Source organism: Bidens hawaiensis, unplaced genomic scaffold (genome assembly GCF_021521415.1).
Source record: "Bidens hawaiensis isolate Kalapana, Puna unplaced genomic scaffold, B.hawaiensis_p1.1 tig00015346_1, whole genome shotgun sequence".
NCBI classification, from domain to species: Eukaryota; Viridiplantae; Streptophyta; class Magnoliopsida; order Asterales; family Asteraceae; genus Bidens; species Bidens hawaiensis.
The window spans coordinates 58,518-83,150 of NW_027492370.1; the positions used below are offsets into that span (position 1 = coordinate 58,518).

General features: G+C 33.6%; 1 protein-coding gene and 1 pseudogene across 1 annotated transcript; one reads left to right on the forward strand and one right to left on the reverse strand.

Annotated features, from left to right (window-relative positions):
- Positions 1 to 3,051: 3,051 nt before the first annotated feature.
- LOC143548969 (casparian strip membrane protein 1-like) lies at positions 3,052 to 4,161 on the reverse strand. Its single transcript, XM_077039997.1, has 3 exons — positions 3,850 to 4,161; positions 3,477 to 3,600; positions 3,052 to 3,335 (listed from the first exon to the last, which is right to left on the reverse strand). The coding sequence occupies exons 1-3, from the start codon at positions 4,140 to 4,142 to the stop codon at positions 3,129 to 3,131; spliced, it is 624 nt and encodes a 207-aa protein (XP_076896112.1). The 5' UTR covers positions 4,143 to 4,161; the 3' UTR covers positions 3,052 to 3,128.
- Positions 4,162 to 17,051: 12,890 nt separating this feature from the next.
- Positions 17,052 to 17,650, forward strand: LOC143548970 (dirigent protein 21 pseudogene; annotated as a pseudogene).
- Positions 17,651 to 24,633: the final 6,983 nt, after the last annotated feature.

Genomic DNA, 24,633 nt, shown 5'->3' on the forward strand with positions numbered 1-24,633 from the left:
TGTTTCTTAAAAGAGTGAGATACTGAGGTGTGGTTTCAAAACATGACACAAGCTCAAAAGTTATATAGTGAAATGTACACTCTAAACTTGATAAGTTTTAAATTAATGTTTGTTTTCATAAGTCAAAGTAATATTTTTAATGCATTTATTTAAAAATCAAGACGTAATAAAGTATAGATAAGATGCGCCATGCTTCTCAACTATTTTTTCCCATTAAAAAATTAAAAATTAAGTTACAACGAAACTATTGTTTACAGCTACGATCTTGCTACATTAAAACAAAGATAACTTATAGATGAAATCATATGAATGTCTGCGTAGTAAACTAGTTCGTTTAACCAAGGCGGTGCAACAGTTCAGAACCGCGAGAACCGAACCGGAACCGAAAATGAGTGAAAAATAGAACCGGAACCGGAACCTATTATAGTAAACCGGTTCGGTTCCAGAACCGTTAAATCCGGTTCTCGCTAAATCGCTAATCGGTTCTGGCTAGAACCGGTCCGATCATTTATTTATCAAATGGGTTATGCAAACTTTGCAAATTGTAAAACAAGTTTATACAATTGTATGTCTTCTTTCACGGTAAAATAATTTAGGTTACAACATGAACATCCGTTATATTTTTTATTAAAACCTAAGTGTACAAGATAAATTATTAGCAACGATAGATTAATGGAAGATCATATCATTTTATATTAAATTACTTTGATAGTTTAAATCAAAATTGATCATAGTTACTAGTTCCGGAACGTAAAGAAAGAATATTTGAATTAAAATATGATTGAATAGATGTCGGTTAATAAGTTACTCTATAAAAGATGGGGACTGGTAAATTTATTTAAGACGTTTTGAATATTTCGGTTCTTAGGATCCAAGTCTAGAACAGCCGGTTTTACCCGGAATCGAACCGGGAACCGTTTGATGCAAATTATGAGAATCGAGAACCGAACCGGTACACACATTAGCGGTTCTGAGGCACCGATTCGGTTCCGGTTCCTCGGTTCTAACGGTTCCGAACCGTTTTTTGCTCACCCCTAGTTTTAACCATATAATCCACTAAATATTCTTACACTATACTTTGCAATATTTCACTTTGTTTGCACGCTTGATTCTCAAATTCAATATGAGATTCTCTTACTGAAACCCTCTTGATGTCAAGGTTTGTTGATGGTTCCTGAATTCAAAAGGTATTGAGCAACGAAGTAGAATAGATCCCATAGATAAAAACATAAATGACTATTTTTTTACAAACACATCATGGGAATATTCTCAATATTGAAATGATGTACTTAGTGGAAATGTCACTATTCTATGACATTTCTCAAAAGGGGAACGATTGCTTTTGTTAATTTAGTAACGTGTAATGTATACCTATATAGCACTTGAACATAAATACCCTTTAATAGTCATCAAAACTACGGAACGAAATTTCAACAACTTAATTGTTTTTAAGATGCATTAACATACTATTTAAGAGTACATTATTTAACTTTGATATTATAACATACGTTAAAAAGGCACTATCTTGGCCGCAAACACACTATTGGTCCACGTGACGGTAGCGGGACGTGTCATGTCATCCCTTGTTTTATTATCAAAAGAAAACTAGTAATGTTATTTTGGAGCTTATTCATCTACGTTTACTAACTTAAAAAGAAATAGTTTGAGCTATTTGATAGTTATTAGATACCAAGATGGGAAACATTCAAATAAGAGGAAATAATACGTAGAGAGTCGTAAATATTGTATAACTAGTTTTTTACCGGACGGGTTGGTAAACTCAGATGATGGTAAAACCCAAACGTTGAACCGATAAATCGAAGTGAATTCGGTTAGTTTCGACGACGTGTGTCATTGTACTGGAATTAAAACCAAATAAAAACAAAAATATTAAATTGAGGTGGACCAATGGGGTGACGTCGGTTGGTAAAACTTGAGCGTTGTTAAAACCCGACCGTTGTGGCGTTGTCAATCCCTAACGTTGAGGCAGCGAGCATATGGGAATTTCTTAGGTTTCGTCACGTTCGTTATGGTACCGAAACTGAAAAAAGCAATAAAAAAATGACGTTCGGTCAATTTCCGTTACGTTCGTTACGGTGACTGAAATAAAAATATAAAATCAAAACTTTTGGACCAGTTCGGTGCTGCCAAGTGGCTTGATAAAGCACTTGCGGCACCAAACTTCTTTTTTATTATATAGTAATAATACTATAATGTAATCGCACGTTTTGCTATTTGGTTTTATACAAAAGGCAGTTACATGATTGTCTCCTGTTATCTCAATTCAAACAACGATATAAGCAACCAAACACGAAAATAGTGTAATGGTATGTTGTTGCAATTTCCAACAAGCGATGATGATTTGGTGTAGCTTCCAGTATACAGTAGAGTATGTGAGGAATTGTTGACATATTTTGTGAGAGGTTTATTGATTTGTGTCGTGGTTTCATAACAATTCACTGGAATGGCTATTTGTTTTGTCTAGTGGGCTACCGGAAAGAGCGGATTAAATTCATTAGTATTACTTATTATGTTACATGTTGTATTTATTATATTATTATTGTCTACTAACCAAGGTTAATGGGCTGAAAGGGGGAAGGGGTGTTGTGGAGGTAACCCCTAACCAATAAATCCTATGGTTAAGGTTTCATGATGGTGGCCATTGATCACATTCACTATGGATAATAAATCTTGACTTAAGATGTTATGTTTTTAATGTTCCTTTTCAATAATTATTAAAAGAAATGTGTAAAAATAAACTTTTTAAGTTCATAAAATATTTAGTTTATGCTAATTCATATATATCAAAATTTTGTTTATAAAATATCAAAATGAATATTTGTTTTAATCTTATGTCAGTTTGATAATTAGGGGCCGACATATATAGTGGATGAGCATTGTAAAACATATTTATGTAAATCGAAAATTTTGTCACATTAGAGAAGAAAGGATATTTTGTTATCAAATTGTAAGAAGTTGTATGCTATAATTTAAAACACCAAACAGTACAAACACAAACTAGATCAAGTAGATGATTACTTTAGTTTACAACCATTTTAATTCACACTTCAATTCAATCAATGTTGAAACACAAATCCAGAAAATGAAAACTAAACAAACTTGAAGAATCAAAGAGAGAATGCAGATAACAAAATCAAGACCATGAGAACCACCACGGTTAGAAAAGACGCCACCACCGCCCCGCTCACTTCCTGACAGAAATCATTAAACTGTTGACATATCGCGGGCCAGTTTGCATCGTTGTTTCCATTATGAGCCAAGTAGACTATTGATGCAGCCCCACCGGCTGCAGCCGTGGTCAAAGCAACCATAACCTGTATTCAAAACCATAGAGATTATGAACTATATATTGACAACAAATAAGATATATATATATATATATATATATATATATATATATATATATATATATATATATATATAGATGTAAAACCACAATATTAATATCATCATACTGTGTCAAGGAAGATGAGTATGGCCCGTGGGACCACCAAATGCGGGCGAACAATGCATACGATTGATATAGGGATCGATAGTGCAAGGTAAGCGGCAGTGATTGCGTTAGCGATGACAAAAAACCTTCAATAAGATTCACATTATGTAAACTTACTAGTAACTATTTGTGACATTTATATAAAAATGTCTCTCTCTCTCTATATATATATATATTTCATATAAAATGACACGTTATATTGTTTTTGAAATAATTCAAAAGGTGAACTAAAACAATATTAATTAATGTATGAATATAAACTTATTTCAAACTATGATAAAGGCTTAATTGAACGTATCAATATAATAATTTAAATATATATTATTAAGACTTACGTAAAAGCGGGTAAATCATCAAACTCGGCTTTGAACTGAAAAAACTGAGTGAAGAATGGGAGAGTTTGCTCGGTGGAGGCCATGGCTATCGCGGCTCCTAGAGCCGTGGCAATGCCAGCTATCCTTAGAATCACATCAAATATGGCTAATCCTCTTCTGTACCCTCCCTTTGGAGCCCTTTGAACCACGGGTTTGTAGCTACTTGAGGCCGGTGGTGTAGCCAAAAGCGGTGCTTTTCCCTTCCTTTCCTTGGGTGTCTCGGTGATGTTGATGGTGGCCGATTCTCCTTCCATGTTTTGAGCGAGAAAAGGAACGAAACGAGTGTAGATTGCGGTCTAGAAAGACAAAGAGATCAAGAGAGATGTTGAGACTTGAGAGGTGGTGTGGAAAATGGATAATGAAAGAAGGTATAAATAGAGATTTGAAATGAATAAATATTTGGGTTAAACAATTTGGGAAGAAAGTAATATGAAGTTGATGGAGGAATTATAGAGTGGTTGGCACCTTTTTTTGTTTCTAATGCCCAATATGAGAATATGAATATCAATAATCATGGTTTATTATAAGCATGTGCATATTTTAAACAAAAGGTAACATTTATATTTTATGGTTTGTATTTATATGTTGCAACAGACTATTATAAGGTATAACATAATATGGTATGATGTATATTATAGTATAAGTGTACGTGCAACATAGAAATGTGAAACACATATGAGAGAAACATATTGTAGTTTAGGATAATGGTGAAACGATTGCCTTGTCCAACAATAGTTTCAGTTTACATCAACGAGGTTATTTAAAACATGTTATGTTTTATGTTAAGTTTTGTAAGTAAAATTAATGACTTTATTAAATAAAATAGGTTGAAAAGAGACTAAAATGTATTTAACTAATTTTCTTTTATCGTCAGATTATCTTTATCCTGTTAAATTGAAATTTAAACAACCTAAGGTTTTAAGTGTTTGTCAAACACGGTATTTTACCAATCTTTAATCATACTTAGTTACCCATGTATTCAGTCGAATAAAATATGATGAATTACTTTCATGTTTATCATGCGTAAGCGTGTTATTGTCCAACATTGGCTAATAAATATGTTTTTGTTAATCTTTTTAAATAATACATTAGGTCATGGGGTATACTCTAACTCATCTTAATTAGGGCTGGCAATTGGGTACCTGTTAAAAACACGATAAGACCTGTTAATCAAAAAAGTGCGGTATGTGATTTTTCTATTTTCTTAAATAATTGAAATTACTAGGCTAGACTCCCTCAATATCCCTTATTGGTCACAAAACTTAAAACTGTCTCATAGTCATGGCATATAAAATAGTTAAACGAGTCATATTCAAGTTTTATATTTGTGTCACGCGCGTCGCCTCTTACCTATTAAACCTGTTAGGACACGAATTGCCAGCCCTAATCTTAATTCCACATAAGCTCCACATCATCATTTTTTTCTATTTCACTCTATGTCATTCAAAGGAAATGGTTTAACCCATTTAACACATAATTAATATAACAAATTAATTAGTAATTAATACATATTGTTCCTTTTAACCCGTTAAAAACATAACCTATGGGCCTTTTTAACACACTTAACACAAGATGGTAGTGGTTTAATCCATCTTTAAAGTGTCATGCCACTTTAACCTATGTAGGGGTTAGAGTATATCCCATGGCCTTATATGTGTTTATTTTTACAAGTAGATCATGTAAAGTTTCAATTTTGTTAGTAGACTCCCAAAAAAAATTTCAAATCTGCCATGATTTAGCGTAATGGTTACTATCTTGCGCATTTCGGCCTCTTGTTTTGTGTATCTTAATGAAACTTTTCCGCTTGTTACAATGTCAATCTCAAAACGATAACATATCCATCTTTTGTTGATGTTAAAAACTGAGTAAACTTATTAAAAACGTATAAAAACAAGACTATCATAACCAATAAAAGGAGCGTTTGGGAGTTGGGATTGACTTATTAATATAAACAAGTATACCAAACACCCCAAAAGTGAATACGCATGTACAACTCGAAAGTCAAATAAATAACAAAAACAAAGTTGTATTCTCGAATCCCGTATTTGGTTAACTAAACAACTAGATTTTCCCTACTCCACTAGGGCCCAAAGGGGATGCTTAGCCAACAAATCCCCCTATTGTTTTTTTAATTCAGTATTATAAGTCAAACTAAGAGTATAAGTATTAATGTATTTTTTGAAACTTATATTATACTTACTAATACAAAAGAAAATAACATGTTAGGATGAGAATACTGGAATGCGTTGAACAACTGGAATTTCTCAACTTTATAGAAGTTGCGGATTTAGAGGGTGTTTGGAAATTGCGATTCCTTATTGATGACACGAGATCAGTTATTATCCCAATCTTTCAAAAATTTGTAAAGTTTTTGATCCTTAACGGTGACAATTGTTTTTATCTTGATACCAAATGACTATTTACTCTTTTATTAAATATAATAATTATGATAAATTATATAAAACATGATGTTAATCACACACCCCGTGACCTCCATGGTTGTCGCCTCACTCTTCAACTTCGGGCTCTACAGCGTATATCATTTATGATTTATGTGTATGTTTTAGTTTTTGTTAAACCCTCGTTTGAACGCATTATCCTTAAAGGGGTTTAGCTAGAATAAATCGTTATTGATGACACAAGATCAGTTATTATATTCATAATAGTTCATATTAATATACATGATATTAACCACCAAAGAAATAATGTAAAAAGGTCTTGTTATGTAATTGAAAAGAAATAATAATAAAAAGCCCATAAAAAAATATTAACCCAAGTACCCAACCAAAGGTCCAAAACATAGTAAAATGATTTATTTAGTTTAGGCCCACAAGACACTAGATAAGCCCATAATCAGATTTAAACCCATGTAAGCAGTAAGCCTATCAATATTGTAGGACATTATTTGTCATTAACACAAAACTAGAGAAAAAAGCCCAATTAATGACACAATATGATTTAAGCTAATGAACCCAAGTACTGTTTTTAAAACATAATTTGGGTCCATTTTATAACTTGCACAAGGCCTCCGAGAGACCTTGACTTCTCGTGGACGGCCCTGACTTTCAACTTAGTTCAGTACCTTTGGGATCATTAATAACTTCATATGGAATTTGGGTTACTCTCTCTAAAGTAATGCCTTCAACCATGAACCCTGGTTTGGGACCCAAAGGTTGCCTATTGTCTCATGGTACTAACCACCTCAGTTCATCATTCTTTTTTACCGTTTGTTTGAACTCCTCAGTGCACCTAGATGGCATCACGTTTTCCACACTAACATGAATCCTTTTCTTGATGATTCGATTACCAGCTTGCAAGTTGCAACACATAATCAACCATTAAAACACAAATTTTCTTGACATTTAGTTAGAGGTGTGCAAAAAACCGAACAAACCGAACCCAAACAAAACGGTCAAACTTTTACTTCGATTTTGGTTTTGCATATAATTATTTCTCTTAAGAGAAATCTGCAATTTGCCTCCCTGGTTTATATCGACGTTTGACAGGTTAACCACTGAAAAAGATTTTGCGAACTTTGACTCCCTGTGTTTCTCCGGCGGGTTCTTCTGACTCCTGCCGTCATTTGACCGTCTGTTGACCGTTGGTATTTTAGTAATAATATTAAGGGCATTTTAGTAATCTTCTTATAATACATAAAAAATATAATATAACAATAATAATAATAATAATCCAAGTATCTATCTATCTATCAATCCCTCTTGTCTTCCCTGTCAATCATCAAACCCTACCTGGGCAAAGTACGTATCCAGGGATCACCAAATCGCGGGCCGGCAACCAAAATTAATATTAATATTTGCACTTTCTCTTCTTCACTGAAATCCGTTGCCGACGATGATTTCAGTGAAGATGACGTGTTCTGGACTGGCGTTTCGCCGAACATAAACGTCAGCCGTTAGATCCGGTTAAACGTAACGATAACGGTAACGGAAACAGTAAGTCATTGTTCCGGCAGCAGGACAAGTACGGTATTCTGGCAGCATTACAGGAAGATAACGGCGTTAACGGCCTAAAACTTAATTTCTCTGTTATGAACCGAAGAACCTCTACGATCGCGGCTAATCCGTCACACACGCGCTTAATTCCGTCAATCACGCGCCAAATTCCATCGATTCCACGGCTGAATAAGCAGCACGAAAAGGATGTGGTGAAGTTTTAACAATCGGCGTCGGTGAACGTGCCGGTGTTTGCTCGGAAACCGGTGATCGGACGAGAGCTTACTGACGTGGACGTGGAGGATGATGATGATGAAGAGGAGATGCTTCCGCCGCACGAAATTGTGCCCCAAGGCTCGTTGAAGTCATCGCACACGACGTTTTCGGTTCTCGAATGCGCGAGGAGAACGTTGAAAGGAAGAGATCAAAGGCTAGTTCGGAATGCGGTGTGGCGGAAAACAGGTTTTCTGGACTGAGTTTTGATTATTATTATTATTAGAATTATAATAATGATGAAAATTTATTATTGTTATTAGTTTTTGGTGAGTTTGCAGTTTGGACCGAGAAGTTGAGGTTTTTTAGTTAAGCTTTTACAGCTGGAATATTCTATAATATATATATTAAGTTAGGGCATATGTTTTGTTTTGAATCTGCTCTGGATTGTGTAATCTAAGCTGGTTTTAATGTGCATAAAGTGCTTGAGCAATGATTCTTGATGTTTTTTAATGTGTTTGGATTATATAATTTGTGGTTTGGATGAATTGGTGAAGATAAAAATGAAGATGAAGATGGATGAATTATGGGTTAGATTTTAGGGTTCTTCATCTCAGAAATATGATGATGAAGATGAAGATGGATGGGTAAATGGGTCATCTCTTATATATTACATATTGTATAGATTTATTAAATGTTAGTTCAGTTCAATTGGTTGGTGTTGTGTGCTATTAAACTAGGGGTCGGGGGTTTGAACCCCACCCTTTACATGAATTCTTGGTATTTAGTTTTAAGATTAATTATAGGCTCAGGGGTAAAACGGTAAATTCAACGTTTTTTGGTCAGTCAACTCACAGTCAACTGACGGCAAGGAGACAAACTGACCTGCCCAAATATCACAATGGTCCAAAGTTCGCAAAATCTTTTTCAGTGGTTAACCCGTTGAACGTCGATATAAACCAGGGAGACATAATGCAGATTTCTCTTAATTAAAACTAGAAAAAAATCAAACCAAATTGAAATTATATAATCCATTTTTTATTTTAAATAATTCATAAGAATTTAATAAATAGTGTAACACAAATATTTATTCCAAATGTATAATAAATATAAACTAATTATTAATTAACAGAAAAATTTACAAATTCATTATTTGAGTCATATTTTCTTCGGCCCAAAAACTCAAAAACTTAATTTTGGGATCTTGGTTAAGTTTGAGCCCGAAACCTACCCAAACACACTTGACACCTCTATATTTTGGTACGCTCATAGAGTGCATAGGATTTTGTATATGAGAATTTTTATGCTATAGTTCATCATCCTGGTGATCTATATATTAGGATTTGGTTTGTACATTTGTTCTTTGTGAAATTGTACAGACGTACTTGTTCTATTTTCTAGGTTAATATAAATAGTTTACACCTACCATATGACTTCAATTATATATTAAATGGAAGTCAGGCTTACTGAAATAAAATATATACACGAGTTACTTGAGATAGGATACCTTGTCAAATAATATATCGACTATATCCTCCACAAGGATGTCATGTCTTTTAATTATATCTGAATGGAGTTGGTAAAATGAAAACCAACACCATTTTTATTGTAATTTGCCAATGTCAACCATGAATATATATTTAATCTATCTAACTATACTAATAAAAGAAAATAGTGAGGATTATGTGACAATCTCACATTCATTCTTGATCTAATCTCTCTTCTCATTCATTCTATCTATTCATGGGTTACAGAGCAAAACTAAATTGGCAAATGAGTTATAATTTTCTTTCTAATTTTCTAATCTTTCATCTCATTCATCATAACTATCAATTTGTCATAGGTCAAAATAATTTTGCCAAATGGGTTATAATTTAATTTCTAATTCTCTAATTTCTCATCTTATTTATCCCACCTATCCATGGGTTATTGGACAAAACAATTTTGAGAAATGAGTTATAATTTACCTTCTAATTCTTTAATCTCTCATCTCATTATTATAGTTATCCACGGGTAATTGGTCAAAACAATTTTTGCAAATGTTATATATATAAAAAATCAATTTTGTAAATTTAAAATTCTAGACTTCTTATTGTTTGTATTATATATTTTATCTTCTTTTTATCTATAATTTTGTTCATTCTTTCAGATAATGGATCCTTTTATCTTTATTATTTGACAAATCCCGTGTAATACACGGGTTCAAAAACTAGTAAACTAATAAATTACAATTAATCAAAACAACTTAGCAACCATAGTAATTTTATAACATTTAATATTTACGACTAGCTTAAACCCGATACTTGTTAAATCCATTTCCTTGACTTAATCACGTCAGGTCATCTCATGAGACATGCTCCACATTCATAGATTAGTGCTACCAAATCAATGTAGTGTTTGAAAACGTAATTCGCACTTCTAGCTGCCCAGGGATGGTGTCATCTACGAAAAGATATTGGGCAAGCTAATGAAGTTTCCCAAGTGGTTACTCCTTTGTTTAAAATGAAGATATAGATTGCGAATTAAAGCCATTCCGACTTAGTCTGAGTGGTAAGGCTCTTGTCTTTTGAGGAAAATACCATAGTTCAATATTGACATTGGAGTAAAACAATTTTTTTTCATATAAGTTTTGGTAGTACAATAAAAACATAGAAACCAAAAGAATTAATTAGTAGTCTAGGAAAAATGTATCTCACATTGTGATGAAAACGGGAAAAGTTCTGACTTGGTCACGTTTTTTGGAATAATATACAAGTCAACGACTTAGAGGAATTTGTTTAAATTGCTATGAGATTAAATAAGTTATTTTATGTTAAAACAAATACAAGATGCTATTATTATAGTTATTATAAAAACAATTGTTTCTGACATTTGTTTTGTATAAAATATTTTATCAAATAGTATATATTGTCTTATTGATGCAACTTGGGATATAACAAGTTGGATTATGATTTTTAAGGTATTATTTAGCTCACTAATGAATATTATCATGTTACAACTACCTAGTTTATAGCTTTCTTTATATAGAGTAAACACCACCATTATTCAACATCTCCAAGCTCTCTCCCTCTTTCTCAACCATGGCACAAATTCTCCAAAAACAAAAGTATACCATTGTTACCATTTTGTTGTTTGCACTGTTATTGCAAGCACAAATCCCATAAATTTTCAGAAAAGTTATCACCAAAATCACTTGGTTTAAAGAAAGAAAAGTTAACCCACCTCCACTTCTACTATCATGACGTATTGAGTAGCAGTCAGCCTACCGTGGTTCGGGTGGCTCAGGCTGCCATAACTAACACATCCTCGATGACCCATTAACCGTGGGTCCTGAGTTAACCTCAAAGATTGTGGGAAGGGCTCAAGGGATAGTAAGTAGTATCTGCTGACCTAAATAACCCTGCCTATTTATTTGCAATAAATCTTGTTTTTACAAATGAAAAATATAATGGTAGCTCTTTGAGTATTTTAGGGAGGAATCAAGTGAATTTGTCGGTGAGAGAGATGCCAATCGTGGGAGGGTCCGGGCTCTTCCGGTTTGCTCGTGGTTACGCACTACAAAGTACACTGTTCCTCAATGCGAGCACCGGTGATGCAACCGCTGAGTATAATGTTTATGTCATTCATTATTGATTCGTCTTTGAATGGTGATTGAAGGTTTAACAAGCATACATTTATTATATGTTTAGAGTGTGATTGTATTCGCAAAATTGTTTTTGTGAAGCCATTTATTTTTTGTTTTTATTTTGTTGTCCAAAACTACGTGTAAAATAAAGGAACAGTTCTTATATAATAAGCGATACACATTATCTAGATGTTTACTTTGTTTTACTCCTCACTCTATAAATCGAAATATCAACAAAAATAAAGATATAACCAAATTTGATAACAAACATATAAATGTATCAATGACTTGAACCGGAAAAAAAAAAAAAAAAACCCCTTTGAATTCAATGTAGCACATTGAAATTTTTGTTTTACACTTGACTAATGAACGATTTGACTTCACTTTTAGAACTTTACTTTATATATTTATCATTTTAATGGACAACGTGACAATCTATATTGACACATTATCTTGCATTTATTCAGCAAAAATGGATTAAAAAGTTTGTTAATATATAAAACTGAAATCTTAATTAAATAACACTACAATAAAATTCACTTCACCATCGAAAAATGGCCGATGGATTCCTCTAATACATGTCATTTGTTTATTTACGTTTGTTTATGCTTGCGAAAGAGTCAATGTACTTAAATTTCATATTCTAGATTTTTGCTTAGATAAGCCCATTAGGCCATTTTGAGACATTTGATTTTCTGGCCCATTCCATTCACTCCCGTTTGGCTCTAAGTTTGACCCATAGAAAGCTTGAGTAACTCCTCAAATAATGTGTTAATAATAATGGGTGTGTTATTGGTAAAGATGGTCTCATTCCAATCCTTCCATAATCACCAACAAGTAGTTAATATTACCGTATGAGTTGTCTTCGATTTAACCAGATTAGTATGTACTACATTATTGATGATTGTTGTATTCAAGGATGATGTTATAAAACATTTGTATTATGTTCTTGTTAAATAGAAAATGATCGAGCACACTTTGTTATGGCGTGTCTAATGTAGTATAAAGTTTGAATCAAATACAAATGAAATTAATGTGCTAATTGTGAGAATCAAGTAGACTAATTATATATATAAGTAGAGTAATAATGTAATTACTCTATGATGTAATTACATAATTACTCTACTTGTATATATAATCACTTTACTTGATTTTTACAACTAGCACGTTAATTTCATTTGTACGTAAACTTTCCCCGCAACATCATATTGCTTATATTCTTTTCATTACAAAGGCTAATAAAATTGGCATCACTTATGCACATCTAGTAAATCCCGAATGGTAAAAACGAAGATGAAAGGAGTATTGCACCATTGACTACCAAACTGGCAAGCGATAACAACTATATAACAAGAATTGAGCATTAAAACATGTATAATTGATTGTTATAATGCATTTATGGTTATGTTTATTAATTTATCGTTTGTAGGGTCAATGATTATCGTCTGGTTGATTTTTTTTCTTGACGGCGAGCTTTTGAGTAATAGTTAAAAATAGGTGTCCAAAGAAATGACACGGTGGATCCAACGGCTCTTGTAGCCTATAAGGCTATGACCCTACCCATGTGAAATTGTTAGGAGTTAAACGCTCACACGAATCAAAACAAACACAAATGCGAAAAAAAAAGTAAAGAACATGAGGATTTAACATGGTTCAGTGTAGGTTGACTTACATACACCATTGACGACTAGGTTTTTATTATTGAGTGATACAAGATTACAAGTACAAAATGAGATGCAACTAGGAAATCAAATTTGAGTTAGACGCATGATTAACTTAACCAACAAGAAAACCAAAGTGGGCCTGCTAGGATTGAAGGGGGGCTAAAACCTATCTTGCGTGCACTTTTCCTAATCCGGCTAAAACCATAGACCTAGTTTAAGCATATACATATCCTAACAAAAATAAAAAGGTTTGGTGATGATGTCAATCCAATTGAAGAAAATTCAAAATAATGATTTATATAATATGACTTAAATTTACTAGGGGTGGCAACCTTGACCCAAACCATTTCAAATGGGTCAATTTGGGTTGTTTTAAAATTCAAATGGGTTGATTTGGGTCATAGGTATTAATTAAATGGGTCAAAATGGGTCATTTGAAATTTCACATTCTTATTTTTTGGTCAAAATGGGTTGACAAATTTAACTACATGGGTCGATGTGGGTTAGTGTCTTAAGGGAAAGTGACATGTTCGGGTTGAAACGGGTTTTAGATTGGAACGATATCGGTTTAGGTTTCGGCTCAGATAAGCTTTCGTGCCGACACGAGTTTTAGCACTGGACGGGTTGGGTTTCGGTTTCTTTCGAGTTTTCGCACTAGACGGGTCGATTTTGGTTTTTGATTCGTTTTCGTCGACATTTCGGTTTCGGTTAATTTGTCGGGTATTTTTTTTTTGATGAACGAGGATAACGGCGAAATTATTTTAGTTTTTTTACTTTTTTCGTTATTCGTTTATATTTTGAGTTATGATTTTTTTATTGTTTTTTTTTTAATTTTTTTTAAGGAACTTTGATCTTAATAGAAACCATCAAAAAAAATTCAAAAAAATTAATAAAAAAATCATAACTCAAAAAATTAAACAAAAACAAAAAATGTAAAAAACTAAAACGTTTCGTCCATTGTCCTCGTTCAAAAAAAATCGACAAATTAACCGAATCTGAAAAGTCGACAAAAACGAAACAAAAACATGCTAAAACAAGCTGTTAAGTGATGAAACGAACTGAAAAATCGCTTAAGCAAGCTGTTAAGTGCTGAAACGAACTAAAAAATCGCTTAAACGAGCTGTTATGTGCTTAAACGAACTGAAAAATCACTTAAACGAGCTGTTACGTTCTGAAACGAACTGAAAAATCGCTTAAACGAGCTGTTACGTTCTGAAACGAACTGAAAAATCGCTTAAACGAGCTGTTACGTGCTGAAACGAACTGAAAAATCACTTAAACGAGCTGAAAAATCGCTTAAACAAGCTGTTACGCGCTGAAACGAACTGAAAAATTGCTTAAATGAGCTGTTACGCGCTGAAACGAACTGAAAAATCGCTTAAACGAGCTGTTACGCGCTGAAACGAACTGAAAAATCACTTAAACGAGCTGTTACGCGCTGAAACGAACTGAAAAAATGCTTAAACAAGCTGTTACGCGCTGAAACAAACTGAAAAATTGCTTAAAAGAGCTGTTACGCGCTGAAACGAACTGAAAAATCGCTTAAACGAGCTGTTACGCGCTGAAACGAACTGAAAAATCGCTTAAATGAGCAGTTACGCGCTGAAACGAACTGAAAAATCGCTTAAACGAGCTGTTACGCGCTGAAACAAACTGAAAAATCGCTTAAACCAGCTGTTACGCGCTGAAACGAACTGAAAAATGGCTTAAACGAGCTGTTACGCGCTGAAACGAACTGAAAAATCGCTTAAACGAGCTGATACGCGCTGAAACGAACTGAAAAATCGCTTAAACGAGCTGTTACGCGCTGAAACGAACTAAAAAATCGCTTAAACGAGCTGTTACGCGCTGAAACAAACTGAGAAATCGCTTAAACCAGCTGTTACGCGCTGAAACGAAATGAAAAATCACTTAAATGAGTTTTGACCAAACCCGTTTTGACACGTTCCAACCTTGACCCGTTCTAACCCGAACCTGTTGACCCTAACCCGTTCCGACCCGAACTAAAACAACCCTTTTTATAAGTGACCCGTTTCGACCTTAACCCGTTCCGACCCTAACCCGTTTCGACCCATGACCCGTTTCGACCCATGACCCGTTTCGACCAACCCATTTGCCACCTCTAAAATTTACATATTTTTATAATAGAATTTTACAGTTACGTTATAATTTTACAAATAGTTAAACATAAACGAGTTTCTTATAATCCATGCATGCGCCATGTTTGTGATAAAGAAAACCAACCCATGAATATATGAAAATCTTAACATTACTCAAACACAAACGAAAAACAAAATTATATAACTAACCAAGGCCGGTCATGACATTTGGCAGGGTAGTCGACAGCCATAGGCCCGACTACCCGTTAGGCCCGAAATTTTTAAAAAAAAAATTTTTTTACGAAAAACTATATATGTATTTAATGTTTTAACACAATTACATAATAACTAATTTGGTCTAGTGGCAAAGAGGTAGACTCCCAACCAAAAGGTTGTGCGTTCTAGACTTATTTGATACATGTTTTAGCCTATTTCTATACATTAGTGTTTTAAACAACCCAAATCATAACCAATGAAACTAATTTAAAAATTAATTATTTTAAACCTAATAAAATACTCTTTTTACTTTAGGCCCAAAATATTTTTCGCATTTGACCCGAATTTTTTTTCCGGTTCTCAAAGCCGGCCCTGTAACTAACCTAAAAAAAACTCAAATGTAAATTAAATAACCCGAGGCTCACATTTCTACTATAACTACCACATAGGTTGCCATCCAGACTAAAGTAACAACAAAAAATATGGATAATGATTATCCATTTATTTGATTGAAACCAAATTTTAAAAATAATGTACTGTAGAAACTCTATAAAATAATACACTTGGGACCATCAAAATTTATTAATTAAAAAAGTTATTAATTAATCGATAAATTATTAATTTATATATTAATTAATATTTTATTAATTTATAGTAGAATACTTAGTTTACAAACACCTTTCAAGCTTCCACTTAATTATTGTATACAATGCATGTATATTAAATGAACGGCCCAATTTGAAATAAACCTTTAATCTCTCATCTTATTATGTTTCTTGTGTTCAATGTGTCACTTTATGGACATTAGAAATATTTTCTATATAAATACAAGATCAAAATAGGTTAACATAAACACCAGAAGTTCTTACCATGCTAAGAAAAATTAGAAACGAGATTCAAGGGGAAATTGATTTCAACAAAAAACAAAAGACAGTTAAGTCATTTTTCAAGAAACCTTCATAAATCATTCATGTAATATGCTATATATAAGGAATTATTAATTTATATTTTATATGGGGTCTAAAGAAATGATCAAAAATATATTATCTTATAATTTTAGCGAATTATTATTTTAGCACCATATCCCCTAGTCGGGCCGGCAAAAAATATTATTTTAGAGAGTTTATTAAATAATCGAATATTAATTTATTGAGTTTATTAAAAACTTTAATTTTAATATAATTAAAGTTGACGATGAATTAAAATATACCACGTTCTAATGTAAACTATTCTTTAGAAAAGTATACTTTACTCTAGAAGGTCTTAATATATAGAATTCGAGAAAAGATTTTCCCAATCAAATCAAACATTATATTTATAAAAAAAGAATAGATATATTTTAACAGGATGAGTAAGCACGTTAAAAGCTAGTATTCCGATTTCCGAATTCATCTCCACCATGGCCCAAACTCTCCCAAACCACAAATACATCATTTTCACCATCATCATATTATTTTCATCTCTCTTTCAAGCCCAATCCCATCAAATTTCAAGAAAGCTATCATCAAAATCACTAGGTTTAAAAAAAGAAAAGCTAAGTCACCTCCACTTCTACTTCCATGACATATTATCTAGTCCCCACCCAACCGCGGTTCGGGGTGGCGAAGGCCCCCACGACCAACACCTCCCGAACCTTGTTTGGTAGCACGGTCATAATTGATGACCCATTGACCGTGGGACCAGAACCAACATCCAAGATTGTGGGGAGGGCTCAAGGGGTATATGCATCCGCTTGTTTAAGTGACATTCGATTGTTAATGGCTTTAAATTATGTGTTCACAGAAGGAAAGTATAATGGTAGGACTTTGAGTATATTAGGAACGAATCATGTGATGTCACAGGTGAGAGAGATGCCAATTGTTGGTGGAAGTGGGCTTTTTCGATTTGCACGTGGTTATGCGCTTGCGAAGACTCACACGCTTGATTTTAAAACCGGTGATGCGGTTGTTGAATATAATGTTTATGTCTTACATTATTGATTGTTGTGTGAAGGATGATCTTATGAAACATTTGTTTTATTTTATGGTTATTTAATAAAATAACGAGTGAATTAAATTAATACACCTTGTTATGATGTGACCTAATGTAGTAATGTAGTATGACTTCCTTGAGTGATATAATTGCTATTTAGTTTATGTTATCGTGTGAAGATCTCTATCTTATATCATCATATTTTATGAGTTATGGCACAACTATTCAGTTATAGCATACTTGCTGTATAAATATATTGACAACATATCTGATTGGTTTGATTTTAGGGACAATTTTTAATTATTGTTATTGTAATTTGTAAATTGTTGTTGGATATTATAAGTAGGTACTAAGCTCGGTTTTGTTCTATTATATTAATTGTTATTATTCATAAGTATAATAAACTAGTATAAAGCCCCCCATTTTGCCGCAGGGGCATAAAACCATACCAAGTAGTGTCCATGCAACACCATCATCAGCAACCATCAAAACAAAAAAACTCGTATAAAAAGAAAAATAAAAAACGAAAATATAAAACCAAATGAAAAGTAGACGTAAAACGTTGAACCATGCAAGTTAAATGTAAAAGACAGAAAACAATAACTAAGTCAATCTAGAACCCACGTGTTGCGACGGGGTCGTTAAACAAGAAAAAATATGCGTAGAAATGTTGAACCATACACGCACATTGCAACGTGTTAACTCGCAAATTATAGAACGAAACCCGAAAACAAAATTTATAAAAGAATGAAAAGTATAGAGAAAAAACTTGAAAGTAAAAAAAATATTGAAGTTATATTTGTTAAAAGTAAAAAGTATAGAGAAATAAAGTTGAAAGTTAAAATATGTTTAGGATATAATATAAAAGTTGTATAAGTTTTGGGATAAAAATAAAAGAAAAAGAAAAAACAAAACCCAAAAATACGTATAACTTTAAAAACACAATGTACAACTTATGATGCATACATAAGTTGCTATTTGTATATATATCTATACTATATATAAAGCATGAGTGAGAGGCCTCTTAATTTTTAAGAGGTACAAAACTTGTTGCTTTTAATACAAACTATAATGCACAAGATTAAAGCCTTTTAGGGGCAATTTTGTATTTTGGCAATTTTGTCTTTTAGCATAACCAAGATCATGTACGGTTTATTTTTAATTTATTAAAAAATAATTACAAGTTTGGTCCATTAACTTTAATCACATTTTGTTAATTTATATAATAGTTACATATATACACCTTATTTTAAAACCAACTACCCCGACGACGTTTAAACGTTTATAACTTTTTCACACGATAATATTTTTTTTAAAACATCATACCATAAAAACGAGTATTTTATCCTCTTTAATTTGAGTATGGTATTGCTATGCTTTTTTCATTTAAAAGCTTAACGTGTTACGTGATTACCATTAAAGACTGGCAAACGAATCGGGGCGGGTTCGGCCGTCGGGTCATGGGTCTAAAAGGTTAAGGTTAGAATGTCGATACAAAAAAGGTTAATTTGGTTTAGGTCGGGACAGGTTTGGGTTGAAAGGGGCCAAGTCATAACGAATTTCGGGTAGAATAGTGTCAAGAGGAACGGGTTGCGGGTTAAGACAAGTTCAATATAACGTTACGTGCGCGCCAACACCTAATTGAAGGCGTACAGTCGTTGTGTGACGTACTTACTAACACCGGTTAAGATTCCAAAGCCGCAATATGAGCATACTATAGTCGTGTTACTCGCGTACTATTGTTAAGCTACGCACATACAAAAACAGTAACACCAGTTATGCATTCGATGTCATGTTTGAGTGCAACCTCGCCGCATCGCGCGGGCACGCAACTAGTATAATATAATATGTAACAACATATATGTTTCTTTTCTTTTCATTAAAAAAGCTAATAAAATGGGCATAACTTCTTTTGGTGATTGTGGAATAAATACTTGCGGTTGTTATTAACTCAAGAATCCGATCAAAGTGGCCCAACTTAAGATTAATAACATATTCTATAATTATATTGTATGTGTCTTGTAGATTATATTCATTTTTTTATACGGGGAAGTGTAGTGGGCGACAAAATAGAGGTTTTGGGGCTACAAATTTTGTGAACACCTTTAGATAGGAGTTACAATAGAGGCGAGGGATATTAGTCGCCTGCTTCACTTTGATTTTATAATTAGTGTAATTGATTGTGTGTGGTATATATATATAGGGTAACAGTCATTTGAGAACTCTTAATTTGTGTGAGAATTCTAAGAACTAATCAACACCATTCAAATTCTGATCAAGGACTAATACTTATCATGGCATGATTGTAATATCATATAATATTAAGAACATTTATAAATAACTGTGACTACTATAATAGATTTAGTTTATGTCAAAATGCTAAACAAAATGAGTTTCAATCATTTTTTTAAACTATCAAGACACGAGTATAAAACTTGGTTTTTATGATTCGTAGAGTAATTGTAACATACAAAAAACAACATTTTTTTAGAAAAACGGTGTCATACTATATGTTAAAATGTTGTGACTACTAAAAATCTGTTTAAAAATATTGGCGTCACCGCAGCATCGCACGGGTATACTACTAGTAGTTATATATACATGTATAATAAATTATTTAAAAGGAGTTGACATAAAATAAAAAATAAAAAACTAATTAGAGAGAGAAATATTCTTACATTACTATTATACCCCTTTTATTTATTATTTAATGTTTAATGCAAAAAGAAAATGAGTGGTTGAGATTGATTTTTTAAGTTCTTAATAAAAATGGGATGTGAATGCTCTTAGTCACTATTTGAAAATATCTATAATTAATGATGATAACAATAATGAAAGAAACAATATGTTTGCATGTATCCGAAGTTGGCGCTACTTGTCAAATGGGCTTGGAGGTTCAAAACTAATCGTGAAGGGCTTTGGAGAAGGGTGGTGTGTAGTATTCATGGAGGTCGTGGTAGATGGTCGTTTCTCCCGGTCAAAAAAGCGCTTCCAGGGGCATGGAAGACTATTGTAAATCTACTGGAAAAGTGCTGAATTAATGGGTCCAGTATAGATAAGATGTTTTTGTGCAACCTGGGGAATGGAAACATCAGTTTCTGGAAAGATAAATGGTATGGAGACACTCCTTTGCTCTTTAGATGGCCATCCCTTTTTTCAGTGGAGAAGGATAAAGAGTGCGTCGTCAGTAACCGGGTTTGTTTTGATGGGTCCCGAAACATCTTGACTGAAAACTGGTCTGCGGGTACTTACACTGTGGCGGGTATCTCGGATACGCAAGACGTTATGATTATGTTATCGCAGATTAGCTTTAAAGACAGCAGAGATCGATGGTTCTGGGATTTTAACCAACCGGTAGAGTTCTCTGTTGCTACTGTTAAAGAATCAATGCAGCAGAGTTTATATAGCAGTAATGATAGCAGCTTTCCTTGGGTTAATTGGGTGCCGATTAAGGTCAATATGTTGGTTTGGAGGATTGTGAAAGGCAGGATCCCCACGCGAGTAGAGCTGTGCAAAAGAAAGATCGTGATGCCTTGCTACTATTGTCCGATGTGCAGATTGGAAGACGAGACGGTTAGTCATATTCTTTTTGACTGCAGGTTTGCGTCTGAGGTGTGGATCAAAGTTTGGTTATGGAGTAGACTGAATCTTTCTAATTTTGGCTCTCTCGAAGACGTGTTACATTGGCCGAACTCGAGAAATATCTCTGCTGCGAAGAAGAAGCGTATTCGTGGTATTTTCATGGTGACTATTTGGGCTCTATGGAAAGAAAGGAACAAGGTGGTGTTTCAAGACTCCGATTCGAAGGTGGTAGAGTTTGTTTCCATAGTTAAGTCCTTGGTGTTCGTATGGTTAAAATATAGAAAGAAATGTAATAGGATTGATTGGAAAGACTGGGTGAAATACCCGTTGTACATGTTGTAAGTGGTGGTCGTGGGTTGGTCTGTTTTGAGGCCTTCTCCGTTTTTTGAATGAAATTTTTGTTTCAAAAAAAAAAGTCAATAATTCACGCCATCAGGGAAAATAAACCTATTTACTTTTTTCTGGAAAAGGGAGTAGGGTGGTGATGGTGGTTGGGTGCATTGTTTTTAGGATAAATCTGTTAGGCTATGTGTAGTGGAGGGACTACAAATTGGGGCGTTTTACGCCGTGTGGCGTCCAGTCAGCAAGGAGTGAAAATTTGTTTTTGGGGTGTAATGGTGTAGGGGGTACAAATAGTAATATAATATATATATATATATATATATATATATATAATATATGTGTATATATAACACACACATATGCATACATGCAGCCCCCACACACACACAATTCGCCCTTCTTCCAGGCGAGGAGAAGACCTCGCCCCCGCCCCTAATTGCCCTAAAATCGCCGAGGGGGCGGTGTTCTAGCCCCTCGTCGCCCCTTATCGCCCTCAATGGCGCCCAGTACGTTTGGCCTTATATTTGGTAGAGGAGTGTGAAGAAGCAATGCTCGAAATTTAAGGAAGAGGGTATGAGAGAGATTACAGATATACCCTTTTTCTATTTAACAAATGTTCTTAATATTCTATGAAATTACAATCATGCCATGACAAGTATTAGCCCTTGATCAGAATTTGAATGGTGTTGATTAGTTCTTAGAGTTCTCACACAAATTAAGAGTTCTAAAATGATTGTCACCCAATATATATATATATATATATGGCTATAATATCATTACATTCCAAAACTAAAAACTCATCTGTAACGATTCCGGCAAAATCAGGTATACCCTAGCCGGTGTATACTATTTATGTGTTATTTAATAATGAATATGTGAATTATAATGCGTTTATACGTGTATGTATGATTCACAGTACGGATTATACTCGATTATACTGTTAATCGTATTGGAAATACGATTAACCGATTAACGGTTATTGAAGCCCGAATGAATCGAGGATTACATTTTAGACGAGATATATAGTATTTAGTGATGTTTACGAAGTATTAAAGCTTCGGGATAAGTGAATTAAGGCACAGAAAAAGAATTTTCGATTTAATGGTACGTCGGTACGTTAAACGAAACCTTTAATACCAAACCGAGCAAGAGACAATCGATCAAGCCGAAAAAGATGCGCAGTTATTAATAATATGATGTTTTAAGTTAATAAATGTCATGGTTTAAGTTTTTAAAGTTTTTAAATCGGTTTTATATAAATTTCATTTTTTAAGCCAAAAACGACCGTTTTAGCCTCGTTTAAGCTGAATTAAACATTTAACCAAAAAACGAACTGAACCAGATTATCCAAAACATTATCCGGATTCCCAAAATCCGAATGAGTGGCTAAGAATGGAAAGGTGGGCCCCACCCCACCTCCCCTATCTATTCCGATCGGACAAGGGGGTATAACCCCTTGCCTCTCATTTTTTTTACATCAACCATTTGCATCATCCTTCTTTCTCTCCACATTTCCACTTAAAAATCCAGAATTTTAGCAAGAAAACCGAGGTAAAAATCAAGTTATTTACGTGTTCATCTTCTTTTCTTGAGTTTATTTGCAAGAAAATGAGGTTTCAAGTGAAAAAGGGTGAAAACCCGAGATGAAACCGATTCTTGCATGATCAAGTGATGTATACGGGTTATACAAGGGATCTTGGTCCAAGAATGGAGTTAAACGAACCAAAAACGAATTTTTACGGTTTAAACTTTAGTTTTGAAACAATAACCGAAACTATAGTGTAAGAGGCTTGATGGTGAGTGTAACTTGCTTGGTATTGTGGTATGTTGGTTGTAGGTTCTGTATTTAGTGGTAGATAAGGCGGAAAGACGAGTTTGTAGCTTGTAGTGGCGGAAAACAAAAGGTATATTCGGTTTATGTTCGTTTATGAGTGTTTTGGACAGATTATGGTACGTTTAGAGTTAGGCTACGAAATTTCACAGAGATGATCTACACATGAAAATATGAGATCTGTGAAATTTTGGTAATTTTTGGACAAAGGATGAATATTTGGTGAATTTAATGCTCGGTTTTGGCTAAAAATGGTGAAAAATAGTTAAATATCATGAAAAATTCTGGAAAATTCCAGATAAGCTTCTTATAACATGTAAAAGTCACACACAAAAATTTAGGTCCGTTGGAGAAGTCTAAGTAGGCTTTTCGGTTAAACGAGTTCTAGGGTTTTCTAGCTCGGTTTTAGTGAAAATGGCATGTAAAAAGAGATTTTGGTTCTGGAAAAATTACAGGGGACTATGTGGATGGCAGGGGTCATCCAGGAAAAATTTGGGATTTTTCTAAGGTCGTTTGGTATTTACGACATATTTAGTGTTTAAATGGTGCTTAAAAATAGATAAATAAATTTTAAATATAAAAATTAATTCTTGAAATATTCTTATAAAATTCCCCACTTTCAAAAAGTGATTTGTGCAAAATTTCAAGATCCGAGATTAAACGGATAATTATTTGTGTAAAAACAAACCTTTAAAGTTTAAAACGCGTAAACCGGTAAAGTTCGCCTAAACGAGCTGACTGGTGTATAAAAACCCTAAAAATGAACTATTTTCATATAATTGAGTTAAACAAGTAAAAATAAATCATCCGGAAATAATTCGGATGATTTGGGTAATTTTATCCGATTTAACAGTTTCCGGTACACTAAAGACGGAAACGGGTCCCGCGGCCAATCGGGGCGTCTAAACCGAGCTCTAATTTCACAACTTTAATTAAATTGTCAGTCAACAACTATTTTTGGGTCGTGTGTGACCAAACTCATTTTTGAAACGTAAAAACGGATAACCATGCTAGGCACGCAAAACGGGGAAAACGAACTAATAGTAATTTTAACTATTGAACTCTAAATGATATCACGATCTGAGTCCGGAGAAGTGTTTCTGGGTTAACATTGCCCCCGGAACGGTTACAGTACTGGGTTAATAGTGTCCCCAGATTTACCGGTTAACACGGTTAAAGTTATATTAGTAGTGATTGTATAGTAACGAAGGGATCGTATTACAGATCCGGACTAGTAGCTCACGTACTG

Coding starts and splice junctions, on each gene's coding strand:
- LOC143548969 (XM_077039997.1), bottom strand. CDS start 4,142: ATGGAAGGAGAATCGGCCACCATCAACATCACCGAGACACCCAAGGAA. Junction 3,601..3,849: donor GATGATTTACCCGCTTTTAC/GTAAGTCTTAAT, acceptor ATCTTATTGAAG/GTTTTTTGTCATCGCTAACG. Junction 3,336..3,476: donor TACTCATCTTCCTTGACACA/GTATGATGATAT, acceptor TTTTGAATACAG/GTTATGGTTGCTTTGACCAC.